Source organism: Mercenaria mercenaria, chromosome 4 (genome assembly GCF_021730395.1).
Source record: "Mercenaria mercenaria strain notata chromosome 4, MADL_Memer_1, whole genome shotgun sequence".
In the NCBI taxonomy this organism is placed as follows: domain Eukaryota; kingdom Metazoa; phylum Mollusca; class Bivalvia; order Venerida; family Veneridae; genus Mercenaria; species Mercenaria mercenaria.
The window spans coordinates 32666844-32684258 of NC_069364.1; the positions used below are offsets into that span (position 1 = coordinate 32666844).

The window sequence follows — 17415 nt, forward strand, 5'->3', positions numbered from 1 at the left end:
CAACCAGAACCAAACATTGCAAACATTGAGTAAAACAGACACAACCAGAACCACACATCGCACAGCAAACACAAGCAAAACCAAGCATCGCAAACATTGAACATAGCAAACACAACCAGAACCTCACATCGCAAACATTGAGTATAGCAAACACAACCAGAACCATGCATGGCAATCACTGAGCTTAGCAGACACAACCAGAACCACACATCGCACAGCAACATACAACCAGAACCACACGTCGCAAACAGTGAGTACAGCAAACACGACCAGAACCACAAATTGTAAACATTACGCACTGCAGATAAAACCAGAAACACATCGCAAAAAATGAGCACAGCAGACAAAATCAGAACCACACATCGCAAAAACTGAGCACAACCGATAAAACCAGAACCGCACATCGCAAACATTGAGCACAGCAGACAGAACCAGAACCACACATCGCAAACATTGAGCACAGGAGACAAAACCAAAACCACACATTGCGGAAATTGAGCAAACCAGACGAACCAAGAACCAGACATCGCAAACACTGAGCACAACAACAGACAAAACCAGAACCACACATCCAAAAAATTGAGCCCAGCCGACAAAAACTACAACACACATTGCGAAAATTGAGCACAGCAGACGAAACCAGAACCACACATCGCAAAAACTGAGCACAACAGTAGACAATACCAGAACCACACATCGCAAAAATTGAGAACTGCAGACAAAACCAGAACCACATATCGCAACAATTGAGCACATCAGACAAAACCAGAACCACATATCGCAAACATTGAGCACAGCCGACAAAACCAGAACCATACATTGCAAACATTGAGCACAGCAGCAGACAAAACCAGAACCACACATCACAAACATTGAGCACAGCAGACAAAACCAGAACCACACATCGCAAAAAATTGAGAACAGCCGACGAAACCAGAACCACACATCGCCAACATTGAGCACAACAGACGAAATCAGAACCAAACATGGCAAAAATTGAGCACAGCAGACAAAACCAGAACCACACATAGCAAACATTGAGCACAGCAGGCAAAACCAGAATAAAACATCACAAAAATTGAGCACAGCAGCAGTCAAAACCAGAACTACACATCGCACATATTAAGCAGAGCGGACAAAACCAGAACCATACATCGCAAGCATTGAGCACGTCAGACACAAACGGAACCACACATCACAAAAACTAAGTACAGTAAACAGAACCAGAACCGCACATCGCAAACATTGAGCACAGCAGACACAACCAGAACCAAACGTCGCACAAACTGAGCACAGCAGACACAACCAGAACCGCACATCGCAAACGTTGAGCACAGCAAACATACACAACAAGAACCACACATCGCAAAAATTGTGCACAGCAGACTGAACCAGAACCACATATCACACAGCAAGCACAACAAGAACCAAACATCGCAAAAATTGAGCATAGACAACACAACCAGAACCCCACATTGCAAACATTGAGCACATTAGACAAAACCAGAGCCACACATCGCAAAGATTGAGCAGAGCAAACACAACCACAACTACACATCGCACAGCAAACACAACCAGAACCCCACATTGCAAACATTGAGCACATTAGACACAACCTCAACCACACATCGCACAGCAAACACAACCAGAACCACCCATCGCAAACATTGAGCAAAGAAGACAAATCGAGATCCACTTATCGCAACAATTGAGCATGGCAGACACAACCAGAACGACGCATGGCAATCATTGAGCTCAGCAGACACAACAAAAACAACACATCGTACAGCAACATACAACCAGAACCACACATCGCAAAAAATTGAGCACATCAGCAGACAAAACCAGAACCACGCATCACAAACAATGAGCAGAGCCGACAAAACCAGAACCACAAGACGCAAACATTGAGTATAGCAAACACAACCAGAATCATACATTGCAAACATTAAGCACAGCAAATAAAACCAGAACCACACATCGAAAAAAAATAAGCACAACACACAAAACCAGAACCACACATCGGAAACATTGAGCACAGCCTATAAAACTAGAACCGCACATCGCAAACATTCAGCATAGCAGACAAAACCAGAACCACACAACATGAAAAATTGAGCACAGCAGACAAAACCAGAACCACACCTCGCAAACATTGAGCACTGCAGACAAAACCAGAACCACATATTGCGCAAATTGGGCACAGCAGACGAAACCAGAACCAGAACGCAAAAATAGAACACAGCAGGAGACAAAACCAGAACCACACATCACAAAAATTGAGCCCAGCCGACAAAACCAGAACCACACATTGCGAAAATTGAGCACAGCAGACGAAACCAGAACCACACATCGCAAAAATTGAGCAGAGCAGCAGACAATACTAGAACCACACATCGCATAAATTGAGAACAGCGGACAAAAACCAGAAGTACACATCGCAACAACTGAGCACATAAGACAAAACCAGAACTTCACATCGAAAAAATTAAGCACACTCGACAAAACCAGAACCACACCTCGCAAAAAAAAGCATTGCAGCAGCCAAACTAGAACCACATATCGCAAATATTGAGCACAGCAGACAAAACCAGAACCACACATCATAAAAATTGAGCACAGCAGACGAAACCAGAATCACACATCGCAAAATTTGAACACATCCGGCAAGGCCAGAACCACACATCGCAAACATTGAACACAGCAGCAGACAAAACCAAAACCACATATCTCAAAATTTGAGGACAGCCGACAAAACCAGAACCACACATCGACAACATTGAGCACAGGAGACGAAACCTGAACCATCCATCGCAAAATTGAGCAAAGCAGACAAAACCAGATCCACACATCGCAAATACTGAGCACATCAGCTAACAAACCCAAAACCACACCTCACAAAAAGTCAGCACAGCCGACGAAACCAGAACCACACATCGACAATATTGAGCTCAGCAGACGAAACCAGATCCACCCATCGCAAACATTAAGCATAGCAGACAAAACCAGAAGCACACATCGCCAACATTGAGCACAGCAGACGATAACAGATCCACCTATCGCAATTTAGCACAGCAGACAAAACCAGAACCGCACATCGCAAAAATTGAGCACAGCAGCCAAAACAAAATCTATACATCGCAAAAATTGAGCACAGCTGACAAAACCAGAACCACACCTCACAAACATTGAGCACAGCAGACAAAACCAGAACCACACATCGCAAACATTGAGCATAGCAGGCAATACCGGAACCACACATCGCAAAGACTGAGCACAATAGACACAACCAGAACCAAACATTGCAAGCATTGAGTACAGCAGACACAACCAGAACCAAACGTCGCAAAAACTGAACATAGCAGACACAAGCAGAACCGCACATCGTAAACATTGAGCACAGCAGACACACACAACCAGAACCAAACGTCGCAAAAACTGAGCCTAGCAGACACAACCAGAACCGCGAATTACAAACACTGAAAAAAAGCAGACACAGACAACCAGAACAACACATCGCAAAAATCGTACACAGCAGACAGAACCAGAACCACACATCGACGACATTGAGCTCAGCAGACGAAACCAGATCCATCCATCGCAGTGTCTGCTGTGCTCAGTAAAAAGAACCAGAAGGAAACATCGCAGAATTTGAGCGCAGTAGACTCAACGAGAACCACACATCGCAAACATTGAGCACAGCAGACAAAACCAGGACCACACATCGCAAACATTGAGCACAGCAGACATAACCAGGACCACAAATCGCAAACATTGAGCACAGCAGACATAACCAGAACCACACATCGCAAACATTGAGCACAGCCGTCATAACCAGAACCACACATCGCAAACATTGAGCACAGCAGACGAAACCACAATCACACATCGCAAAATTGAGCACATCCGACAAGGCCAGAACCACACATCGCAAACATTGAGCACAGCAGCAGACAAAACCAAATCCACACATCGCCAATATTGAGCACCGGAGACGAAACCTGAATCATCCATCGCAAAAATTGAGCAAAGCAGACAAAACCAGAGCCACACATCGCAAATATTGAGCACAACAGCTGACAAACCCAAAACCACACATCACAAAAATTGTGCACAGCCGACAAGCCAGAACCACACATCGACAACATTGTGCTCAGCAGACGAAACCAGATCCATCCATCGCAAACATTGAGAACAGCGCACAAAACCAGAACCACACATCGCCAACATTGAGCACAGCAGATGATACCAGATCCACCTATCGCAATTTAGCACAACAGACAAAACCAGAATCGTACACCGCAAAAAAAGCATTGCAGCAGCCAAACCAGAACCACATATCGCAAATATTGAGCACAGCCGACGAAACCAGAACCACACATCATAAAAATTGAGCACAGCAGACGAAACCAGAATCACACATCGCAAAATTTGAGCACATCCGGCAAGGCCAGAACCACACATCGCAAACACTGAGCACAGCAGCAGACAAAACCAAAACCACACATCTCAAAATTTGTGGACAGCCGACAAAACCAGAACCACACATCACCAACATTGAGCACAGGAGACGAAACCTGAACCATCCATCGCAAAATTGAGCAAAGCAGAAAAAACCAAAGCCACACATCACAAATATTGAGCACAACAGCTGACAAACCCAAAACCACACATCACAAAAATTGAGCACAGCCGACAAGCCAGAACCACACATCGACAACATTGTGCTCAGCAGACGAAACCAGATCCACCCATCGCAAACATTGAGAACAGCGCACAAAACCAGAACCACACATCGCCAACATTGAGCACAGCAGACGATACCAGATCCACCTATCGCAATTACGCACAACAGACAAAACCAGAATCGTACACCGCAAAAAAAGCATTGCAGCAGCCAAACCAGAACCACATATCGCAAATATTGAGCACAGCCGACGAAACCAGAACCACACATCATAAAAATTGAGCACAGCAGACGAAACCAGAATCACACATCGCAAAATTTGAGCACATCCGGCAAGGCCAGAACCACACATCGCAAACACTGAGCACAGCAGCAGACAAAACCAAAACCACACATCTCAAAATTTGTGGACAGCCGACAAAACCAGAACCACACATCACCAACATTGAGCACAGGAGACGAAACCTGAACCATCCATCGCAGAAATGAGCAAAGCAGACAAAACCAAAGCCACACATCGCAAATATTGAGCACAGCAGCTGACAAACCCAAAACCATACATCACAAAAATTCAGCACAGCCGACGGAACCAGAACCACACATCGACAACATTGAGCTCATCAGATGAAACCAGATCCACCCATCGCAATCATTTGAGCACAGCAGACAAAAACCAGAACCACACACCGCCAACATTGAGCACAGCAGACGATACCAGATCCACCTACCGCAATTTAGCACAGCAGACAAAACCAGAACCGCACATCGCAAAAATTGAGCACAGCAGCCAAAACAAAATCTATACACCGTAAACATTGAGTACAGCAGCAGTCAAAACCAGAACCACATATCGCAAAAATTGAGCACAGCTGACAAAACCAGAACAACACATCACAAGAATTGAGCACAGCGGACAAAACCAGAACCACACATCGCAAACACTGAGCATAGCAGGCAATACCGGAACCACACATCGGAAAAATTGAGCACATTAGACACAACCAGAACCAAACATTGCAAACATTGAGTACAGCAGACACAACCAGAACCGCACATCGTAAACATTGAGCACAGCAGACACACACAACTAGAACCAAACGTCGCAAAACCTGAGCCCAGCAGACACAACCAGAACCGCACATTGCAAACACTGAGCACAGCAGACACAGACAACCAGAACCACACATCGCAAAAATCATGCACAGCAGACAGAACCAGAACCACACATCGACAACATCGAGCTCAGCAGACGAAACCAGATCCACCCATTGCAATCATTGAGCACAGCAGACAAAACCACAGCAGTGTCTGCTGTGCTCAGTAAACACAACCAGAAGGAAACATCGCAGAAATTGAGCGCAGTAGACTCAACGAGAACCACACATTGCAAACATTAAGCTCAGCAGACACAACCAGAACCAAACGTCGCAAAAACTAAGCACAGCAGACAGAACCAGAGCCGCACATCGCAAACATTGAGTACAGCAGACACACACAACCAGAACCATATATCGCAAAAATTGTGCACAGCAGACAGAAGCACAACCACACATCGCACATCAAACACAGCCAGAACCAAACACCGCAAAAATTGAGCATAAACAAAACAACCAGAACCATACATTACAAACATTAAGCACATCAGACAAAACCAGAACCATACATCGCAAACACTGAGCACAGCAAACACAACAAGAACTACGCATCGTACAGCAAACACAACCAGAACCACACATCGCAAACATTGCGCATAGCAAGGAAACCAGAACCACATATCACGCAGCCAACTCAACCAGAACCACACTTGGCGCAACAAACACACCCAGAACCACAAATCGCAAACATTGAGCATAGCAGACACAATCAGAACCACACATCGCAAAAGTTGAGCACATCAGCAGACAAAACAAGAAGCACACATCGCAAACTTTGAGCACATACCAGAACCATACATCGCACAGGAAACACAACCAGAACAACTTATCGCAAACATAGAGCACAGCAGACACAACCAGAACAACACATCGCATGCATAGAGCACAACAGACATAACCAGAACCCCACATCGCAAAAATTGAGCACAGCAAACACAACCAGAACCATACATCGCAAACATTGAGCAGAGCAAACACAACCAGAACCACACATCGCACAGCAAACACAACCAGAACCACACTTCGCAAAAACTGAGCACAGCATACACAACCATAACCACACATCGCAACCATTGAGCACAACAGACACAACTAGAACCACACCTCGCAAACACAGTGCACAGCAGACACAACCAGAACCTCACATCGCAAAATTGAGCACAGCAAACACAACCAGAACCACACATCGCAAACATTGAGCACAACAGACACACCTAGAACCACAAATCGCAAGCAAAGAGCACAACACACACAACCAGAAGTACACATCGCAAACACTGAGTACAGCAAACACAACTAGAACCACACATACAACAGACAAGGGCATTGGAATGGGGCATGGTAGTATACTAAGTAAACAAGAGGCCCAAATGGGCCTAAGTCGCTCACCAGAAGAAGACTTCTGACCTGCCTCTAACCAGGTTTGGTGAAAATCATTTGATGTAGTGCATTAAAAATTTTATTTGAAGTTTCTTTCTATATTTTTCTTTGACACCCCAAAAATGCATAAACATAACAACAAACTTCATGACACGAAGTTTCAGCTCTGGTGCTCCTTCAAAGGGACCAAGCAGAACCCTCAAAATGATTCTACAAACCAAGTTTGATGAAGATCCATTATGACTGTTCATGAGATGAAGTCATAAAAATGTTATTTTATTTTTAGCTCTAACGGCCCCTAAAAGAGGCAAAGTGCCTAAATTTGAACAAACTTGGGAAAGGGACCTTACAATGCTGCTACAGGCCAAGTCTGGTGAAGATCCAACCAGCTGTTTAACAGAAGCTTAAGTCGCTTCAAGGCTTTTTTACTATTTTTAACTCTAGCAGCCCCTTAAAAGGCCACACACCACCACAGACCAATTTTGGGAGAGGGCCTTGCCATGATGCTTCAAACCGAGTTTGATGATAATACATCAACAAGCGGTTCATGAGAAGACGTCATTTAAAGGCATTTCTATTTTTAGCTCTAGTGGCCCCTAAAAGGGAAAAGGACCTTTTAATAATGCTATGAAAATCCATTGTGCGGTTCATGAGAAGTAGTTAAAAGGTATTTTTAGCTCTAGCGGCCCCTTAAAGACACTGATTCTGGTATGCCTGGTATGTGGTCTATGGAGATGATAAGGTCTGCGTATTGGCGATAAGGGCCAATACACAAGTCAGCACCATTGGTAGACTTGCTTCTGTTTATTATAATAAGCTACTGTATAGCTACTGTGCAGTAAATAAATTGCAGGTGATATTTCTCACCTTTATAGCAAATCAGTTCTCACCTTTATAACGAGTTTAGAAAGTTTGATTGAATAAGGGCTAAATAAACAAAGTGATAAGATACAACAGTGTTTTTATCATATTTTTAATAAAGTAAGTTTTTTAATAATTACATCTCATTATTGCTGTTTTTTATTATCAAAAATATAAAAAATGCATTAAGGCACATACCTTTTAGAAGTAATAAATTATTGTGTATTTTGAACAATGATATATCTTTATTGCTGGATTTTATTATACATAAAAGAAAGTTAACATTATCTAGACAACACAAGAGGAATTAAGCATTTTTAATATATAACATCCTTCTGTTTATATACCTTCTTTATGTATTAAAAATGCAACTGAACGTTTCTTTAATTTCTAATAAAATCCAGCAATTATTTTTTTTGTCGTTTTTATTTTGTTACTTTTGATAAAAAGATCATAATCATTGAATAAACAAACTTGTAATTTCTCTTATTAAGTTTTGAATAATTATTTTATAGTGAGAATTGCTTTGCTATAAGAGTTATAATTTAATTGGCCAGGACATTACTCAACATGACTGAGCAATCAAAATTAATATCTTATCAATTAAAATAATTTTGTGTACATTCTGAAAAAAGGCTAAAAAAAAAAAACAGCATTTCAATTAATAAAATGCAAAACACAGGAAATGACCAATTTACCTGTAGGCAATAAAATTTATGATTCTCTGACAATAATTAGGCTACAGATCAAGTCTACGAGGGTTTTATGGACCCTTATCAGACTGGACCAGACAGGATCTTGTATATTGGGGATTAAAAAGTCTGGTATTTGGGAGAGGACATATATTATAATGATGCTACAAACCAATTTCTATTTTTAGCTTTAGTGGTCCCTAAAAGTGACCAATTGCCCCCTTTTGGACAAATTTGGATGTGGACCTTATAATAATACTCAAGAAAATGTTTTTGATGAAGATCTCCCAAGCAGTTAATGAGAAGAATTTATTTAAAGATATTTCTGTTTTAAGCTGTAGCAGCACCTAAAAGGGGCCAAGTGCACCCAATGAAAAAAGTTGGTAAAGGACCTTACATGTCAAGCTTGCTGAAGACTCACCGTACAGTACATGAAAAGAAGTCATTTAAAGACATTCCTATTTTTAGCGCTAGCGGCCTATAAAAGGGGTCAAGTGCCCTCATTTGAATAAAAGTGGGAGGGAACCCTATAATGATGGTAAATACCAAGTTGAAGATACAGCAGTTCATCGAAAAAAGGCATTTTAACGTGTTTTTTTTCAATTTTAGCTCTAGTGGCCTCTAAAAGAGGCCAATCGCCCCCATTGGAACACATTTGGGAGAGAACCTTATAATAATGCTACAGACAAAGTTTGTTGAAGATTCACGGTTCGAGAGAAGAAAAGGTATTTTTATTTTTAGCCTTTAGTGGCCCCTAAGAGGGGCTGAAAGTCTCCATTTTAATAAATTTGAGAGAATACCGTATAACAATGCTACAGACCAAGTTTGGTGAAGATCCATTTAACGGTTCATGAAAAGAAGTAGTGTACGTAAAGGCATTTAAGGTATAATTTTAGCTCTAGCGGCCATTAAAAGGGACAAAGTGCCCCAATTTGAACAAAATTGGGAAGAGGGCCTTATATCCATGCTACAGACCACCAAGACCCGCCATGAAGACCCATCAAGTGGTTCATGAGAAGAAGTTGTTTAAAGGTTTTTTTCTATTATTATCTATGACGGCCCCTATATGGGGCCGAGATTAACCATTGAACAAACTTGATAGAGGACCATGTCAGAATGCTTCTGACCAAGTTTGGTATAATTCTGACCAGTAGTATCAGAGGAGAAGATGTTTAAGTAAAAGTGTTGATGCAGGACGAAGGACGATGGACGACGGGTGCCGGACCATCCCCCTATTTTAATAGCTCACCCTGAAGTTCAGGTGAGCTAAAAAGCAGTTGGATATAAATTGTTGGGGCCTAAAGAGGGATGTGAAGTTAGAAAGCGATGGGAAGTAACATTACCAACATACGTGACGATATCTATAACACACTGAACGTAATGAACAAAACCCAGATTGAAAATTGAACGGTCAGTACGTTATATAAAGGAAACTGAGTGTTTAAACGTGTTTGGGACATGCCCATATCTGCAACTAGGAAGACAAGAGATAAATAAAATAATTCACAGCTGAGATGAACTCTTACACTAGTGATAAAATACCAGGTTGTAGACATTTGAGGTCAGTGGATGAATGGCTACATGAAAGGGAGACATTTTTCTGAATAATCAATAAAAAATTTAAAATGCAATATAAATTTAGAACAATTGCAGATAAGAATCTTACTTATTTCTTTAAATTTTGATAATTGCTTTGAGGAAATTTTGGTAGTCGTAATTTCATTAGCAAATAACTGGCAAGCTATAGAAGGCACAAACAACAAAGATAACATGTATTTGCACAATTATTAATTAAGACTTCTACTGACATGACATTGATCCAGAAATAATCTGACTATTGTCAGATACGTGTTTTCCGTCGTCTTTCAGTGTAAAAGTTCTTAACGGGGTCCTTTGCCTTAAAGTTGAAGTAATTGAAATAAAAATCACAAAAGAAAAGAAAGACAACTTATAGCAGTTGAAAGATTGTCACAGTTTAGCAGCATTTTGTGACATTTGGTATTTTCATTGCTATAGACAGACCATTAAGACAAGGGTTTGCTAGCAAGAAGTGAAAAGCTGGAAATGCTGATAAAAATGTTACACACTGTTTTGGGTTTTTTTTACAAAGAAAATAATATCGTAGAAATTTAGTACTTTCTACCTTATAAAAAGTACACACATTTGCATAGATGGCATACGGGAACTTCCCTGTCGGAGGTTTGGCTAGTGAACTGGCTATAAAACATGATAATTCGATAATTCGAGATCCCGATTATTCAAAGGTCCGGTGTAGACTATTGATTGATCTTAAGTAGCTTTATAGTTTGAAACAGTATGGAATATATATTGAATGAAGCCCTTTCATACCATGTTTCTACTGTTACAAAATTTTACTCCCCGACTAAGTTAAACTTCCGTTAGGGAGTGGCAAATTGAATGACTGACCTACAGCGTAATTCAGGGGGTATGTGTACTTTGCACCTGTCGGTCCGTCAGTCCGTCTCTCGGTAGAGCGGACGGTTTCTATCTTGTTACTTGAGAACCACTAGACCCAGAATATTTAAACTTGGTAATATGATTGGATTTATAACGTGATGCATCTTCAGTAGATTAAAGGTCAAGGTCACAGGGACCCGAACACTGAAAACGGTTACCATTCAATAACTTGAGAACCATTAAAATTAGAACCTTCAAACTTGGTAGCGTGTTTAAACTTAATAAGGAAATCATCCCTATTGTTTCTTTTGAGTTCATTAGACTGAAGCACAGGGTGCTGAACCTAGAAAACAGATTCCGCCCAATAACTTGAGAACCATTTGATTCAGAACCTTCAAACTTGGTAACATAATTTGAGTTATAAAGTAGATGACCTCAATTATTTTTGGGGTCAGTAGGTCAAAGTCACAGGTGCCTGAAACTTGAAAAAGGTTTCCACTTAATAACATGATAACCACTCCAGAACCCTCAAACTTAATAGCATGATTGGGCTTATAAAGTAGATGATTCCTAATGTTTTTGGATCAAAGGTCAAGGTCACAGGGGCCTAAACCTTGAAAATAGTTTCCGCCCAATAAATTGAAAACCACACTACCAAGAACCTTCAAATTCGGTGGTATAATTGGGCTTATCAAGTAAATGACTTTTATTTAATTTAGGGTCAGTAAATGAAAGGTCAAGGTTACAGGTGGTAGCTGAACACTGAAAACGGTTTCTCCTACATAACTTGAGAAACACTTGATCCAGAACATTTAAACTTAATAGCATGATTGGGCCTATTAAGTAGATGACCCCAATAGCTTTTGAGATAAATAGGTCAACGGTCCTGAACCTTGAATAAGATAAAACTGTCAGTATCATTTTTTCTAGGGTACCTCGAGTAAATCGAGTCCTGCGGGACTGTTTAAAATTTTGTCACTTCATTAAAAAAAAGCTTGGTACAGAAGTAAAACCTACCTACACGTCTTCCACAACATGTAATCTAAACAGTAAAGGCAAATTAGAGAACTTTTACCGCATGTAATCCGTATTTTTAAAGATGTCCAAGAGGCAAATTCACTTTGAACAGCAAGAAATTTCTTATCAAATCAAAAATTTTCAAATTTGTACAAAAAATCAATAATAAGTCTTGAAAAAAGTAAAAATTTACTAGAAAAAAAAGGAATATAAGGAAAAGAAATTGGTCCCAATGGGGCTTGAACCTATGCCTCCTTGAAAAATTTAAATCAAAAGTAGGTTTATGGTAGGAATTGAACACTCTTCAAAAGGAGGTGCACTATTAGGTATGTAATACCTTAAGTGAAAAAGTGTCCCCCACCTCTGATTCGTGTGGGGAAGTTGGCAGTTACTTGCGGAGAACAGGTTTGTACTGGTACAGAATCCAGGAACACTGGTTAGGTTAACTGCCCGCCGTTACATGACTGAAATACTGTTGAAAAACGGCGTTAACCCCAAAATAAACACAAAACTGACTTAGATATACACTCAATTACAAATGAAATGCAAAAATTAAAAAAAAATTATTGAAAAATCGAGAGATTATTTCGATAATGAATGAATGAATCTTTCTGTGGTTGTTGCTACTACTCAGTTGAATGCTTTGAAAGCGTGATAATTTATCATGCTGTCCATTATGGTCATGTTGCTGTCGTTGCAGATGGTGATGATACAAATTATACTAGAACGGATTTAGTAGATTTATGTACAGAAAAGGATGGTGTTGATGAACACGACTAGTGGTCAAGACGATTCTTATGATGATGTTGGAATAGACGATTTTGATGATGATCACTATGATTATCAATTTTATTACTGACGTTGTTATTTAAGACATATAATATTATTGTTATTTACTAATTGCTCTATTCCACCATTTTGATGGTATCCTCATGATAATGATGGTGATGACGACGGTGAGGTATTAATCATACTTTTAAACACAAAAGTAAAATATGATGATGATGATGATGATGATGATGATTAGACTATGCATTTTACTGTACATTGGGTGATAATTACAGCAATACTATGTTGACCTTCCGAAACGGGAATTAAAAATTGATCATGTATTAAATAAGATTGTGTCACACTTTGTTCAGTATACAGCAGTACAATCTTTTGTTTTGTTTTATTTTAAGCAGGTATTGAAAGGAAATTTCTTTTGGGCCTTGGGAAAAGAAAAACACACATGTGGACAATAGAAATTTATGCTGGTATTGGGTAAAGTAGTTAAATATGTTATTTGGTAGCAATACCTGAAGGTAAGTAGTCAGGTAAAAGGTAAATGTTATTAAACCGTTGTCTTTGGTCCCTTTTGTTCTACAGTCAAAATCGGTTTGTGACCAAATTATTTATGTTAACGCTTGTTATTAAAACTATTTTGCTGTGGTTGTCGAAAAGCGGAAGATAAAATTTAAGTCTTATTAAAACGTTGTTTTTGGTCCGTTTTGTTCTACTATATATGATAAGACTATACATTGGTTTATGTCCGTAATATCTTTGTTAACAATCGGCGTGAAGTTGGCAGTACAGCAGTAGCAGCAGTAGTAGCAGTTAACTGCTACTACTGCCAGCAGTTACAGCAGTTAACTGCTACTACTGCCAGCAGTTACAGCAGTTAATAAGTTGTTACACTAGTTTATGTTACTGACATCAGATATTTTGTTTCCCTTTCTTCACAATAGACATTCATATCAGTACATCAAAATGCTGTCTCAAATTGCCATTTTCCCTTTATTTACTGTTATTTTACAGAGGGATGCGCTCCCTGTCCCCACACCCATGCTCCTACGCACATGGTAAAGTAAGTTTCAACAAGTTTGATGTAATTAATTCCCCTGATTTACTCGTTATGAAAATGAAAGTAGAAAAATCACGATTTTCCAGACAGTTACATGTAAATGGTTTCGTAAGTGGCCCGGGTACGTTTTCTTAATAAAATGAATAAATGTATTTTATAGGCATAAATATTCATTGGATTATCTTTAATGATTATTGAAGTGAAGATATGAATCAATTTTGACAAAAAGTTGCTTGCGATAAAATCGGATTTCCTGGCTCCGTATAGACAATTGCAATGAAATAGATTTATGTATCAATCCTTCGCACAAGGTAGATTTAACAAACGAGCAAAGTTTGGGGGTCCCCAGCTCCGCCCCAGACCTTTATTAGCGGATCGGACCGAGTGGCCGTTGTAGAGAGGGTTGTCCCCCACCAGGCACGGGTGGCCGCCATTCCGGAAAAACTCTTGTTTGGGAGGAACCTGGGTCGAGGTGTGAGGCGGGGGTGGGTCGGTGGTGGCCTAAAATCGTTCCAGCAGTTAATAAGAGGTCCCTACGGGACCTTTATCTAGGGTTGAGACCTGGTGGCCGTTGTAGAGGGTGGCGGTCTATGGGGGGCCAGCATAGTGGCTATTCCGGGAAAACTCTTGTTTACTCGCGAGCGGGTCTCAAAGTTGGTTTCAGGCCATTCTCGGAATTTTTCAATTTTTCCAGTTTGGACGCCCCCAGCTCCGCCCCAGACCTTTATTAGCGGATCGGACCGGGTGGCCGTTGTAGAGAGGGTTGTCCCCCACCAGGCACGGGTGGCCGCCATTCCGGGAAAACTCTTGTTTGGGAGGAACCCGGGTCGAGGTGTGAGGCGGGGGTGGGTCGGTGGTGGCCTAAAATCGTTCCAGCAGTTAATAGGGACCTTTATCTAGGGTTGAGACCGGGTGGCCGTTGTAGAGGGTGGCGGTCTATGGGGGGGCAGCATAGTGGCTATTCCGGGAAAACTCTTGTTTACTCGCGAGCGGGTCTCAAAGTTGGTTTCAGGTCGGGCTGTGTTTGCCGGAAAACTCTTGTTTTTAAGAAATCGGGGCGGAGTGTGGTTGGAGTGGCTTTCTTTCAGCAGTAAATACACCAGAAATATATACGAAACTTGTTTATTGCTCTTGTTGGCTGTAACAAGAACCTTGTTAATTGCTGTCATAAACAATTTTACTGCTAGCAGTAACAGGAACCTGGTAAATCACTTTCAAAAAATATTTAACCGCTGGTAGTTATGCGTAGAAAACTGGTAAACTGCTCTTTTAAACCATTTGACTGCTAACAGTAACACAAGAAAACTCGGAAACTGCTTTCATTGGTCATTACACTGCTTGAAGTAACAGAAGTCTGGTAAACAGCTCTCATAGACCACTTAACTGCTGGCACAAACATAATTTAGACTGCTGGTCTTACATAATTTATATGAGAATTTTAAACTGCTCGTATATACCAGTTAATACTGTTTTATTGCTGGGTGTTGCATATCCTGCTCTTAAAAATATCATTTAACTACCTGTAGTAACATATACATGAAACTGATGAAGGTAATCGCAGGAACAACTTTTAACTATTGACAGTAACATTTATCTGACACTGATATCAGATATCGTCATTTAACTGCTATCATTATATAATATAATGTTTATAGGAAATATAGAAAACTCAAAAATTCGTATATTTTAACAGCTGTCAAAAACATATAGAAAACAGCTGAAACTGTAGTAAGTGACAATATGTAACTGCTGGCAGTGACATACACAAAGAAATGATAAAGCATGTCGTAGAAACATCATTTACCTGCTGGCGATAACATCTGTAACGGGCTGAGGAGTGTTCGAATCCCGACTCGGCACTTTTCCCGCCTCATTCTCGTGGAAGAAGCACAGATGTAAAATCATTGCACATAACACTTGGCAACAGAACATAACAAGTTTTTGTCCGTAAAAGAAAAGACCATTGAGTAATTTTGTAACAAAAAAAAAATGAATATCCTTGGACGTTGCACTTGCGCGATCCAATAACATTAAATTTAATAAGAACAACTGAACGCGCACGAGACTTCGTTTACAAGTTTGAAGAAAGAAATAGATTAAGAACGCTTCAGTATACGATACGGACAAATGTATGTGTGAAGGGTAGGTTTGACGGCCTATTATACATCTATATTATGCCATTCTCGTCACCTAACTGGTAATACAGCTTTATTAACTGTTGTAACTGCTGGCAGTGGTAGCAGTTAACTGGTGTTAGTACACACGATGAATTGCTGTTACTGCTGGAAGTTGACTGCGATACGCAATAAACTGCTGTAACTGCTGGCAGTATGAACAGTTAACTGTTGTAACTGCTGGCAGTAGCAGCAGTTAACTGCTGTAACTGCTGGCAGTAGCAGCAGTTAACTGCTGTACTGCCAACTTCACGTTGATTTGTTAACACTTGTTATTAAACTGCTTTGCTGTGACTTTTATAAAATCGGATTTTCTACGGAAGTTAAATTGATCGAACCGAATTGAACGGCATATGTCATACAAATTTTGCTTTCGAATTGCGACTCTGTGTTGTCTGTGTGCATGCATGTATTACGTAAGAAAATATTCCGTATTATACTGCCAATGGCTTAATTGCGCGTGAATTACAGTAACATTCTTGAATATTGCACCAGTATTATATCTTACTGCCACAATCTAGTTAATAATTTTCGTCCACAGTGCCAAAACTAGGGCTGTGCGCTTTGTGACATTATCGTTATAACGAAATCATTCATGAATACCTAATAACTGTATAGTAATTCTGTTCTTTAGATATTTGATTGCGTGACGTTAAACCCAACAAAATAAATAAATAAATTTGATATTTGATTTACTTTTGTTTAGATGCTTGTGTATGCAGCTTCTACATCCTCTTGTCAAAGTAGTTGTGCTGTTGAATATATGCTATTATACCGGAGCCAAGGAAGAAGCACTGTCGATTCAAACAGTACACTAGGAATAGAAGGGTGGCATGGGAGCACTGTCGAACCAATTGGCGGACTGCATGAGAGACTTTGTCAAATCTAAATATACACTGGGAGTGACAGGGTGGCATGACCTCGGTAGAGTTCTTTCACCTTAGACTGGTGAAAACAAGCGGAAACTTTGCTAGCAGGGTAAGCAAAAAAAAAAAAAAAAACCAAAAAACTATTAAGTAAAATTATTGAGCTATTCAAATATACGTAACTACATACTTGAATAATGGCCGGGTTATAAAGTATTTGACTTATCAAGATTACTGCTTGATCTATTTCGGGTTAGATTCAAAAAATTTATTAGGGAAAAGTAACTGCTGCATAATGTTGATTAGGTAAAAATCAGAGAAAT

The 17415-nt window shown here is 40.2% G+C and overlaps 1 protein-coding gene across 1 annotated transcript in view; it reads left to right on the forward strand.

The window, feature by feature from the left end:
• Positions 1–17007: 17007 nt before the first annotated feature.
• LOC123551409 (transient receptor potential cation channel subfamily A member 1-like) overlaps positions 17008–17415 on the forward strand; it is a 57975-nt gene continuing 57567 nt past the window's right edge. Inside the window, exon 1 of the mRNA XM_053540898.1 lies at positions 17008–17204. Coding sequence (XP_053396873.1) covers positions 17142–17204 — 63 coding nt within the window. The 5' untranslated portion in view covers positions 17008–17141. The remainder of the gene's footprint in view (positions 17205–17415) is intronic.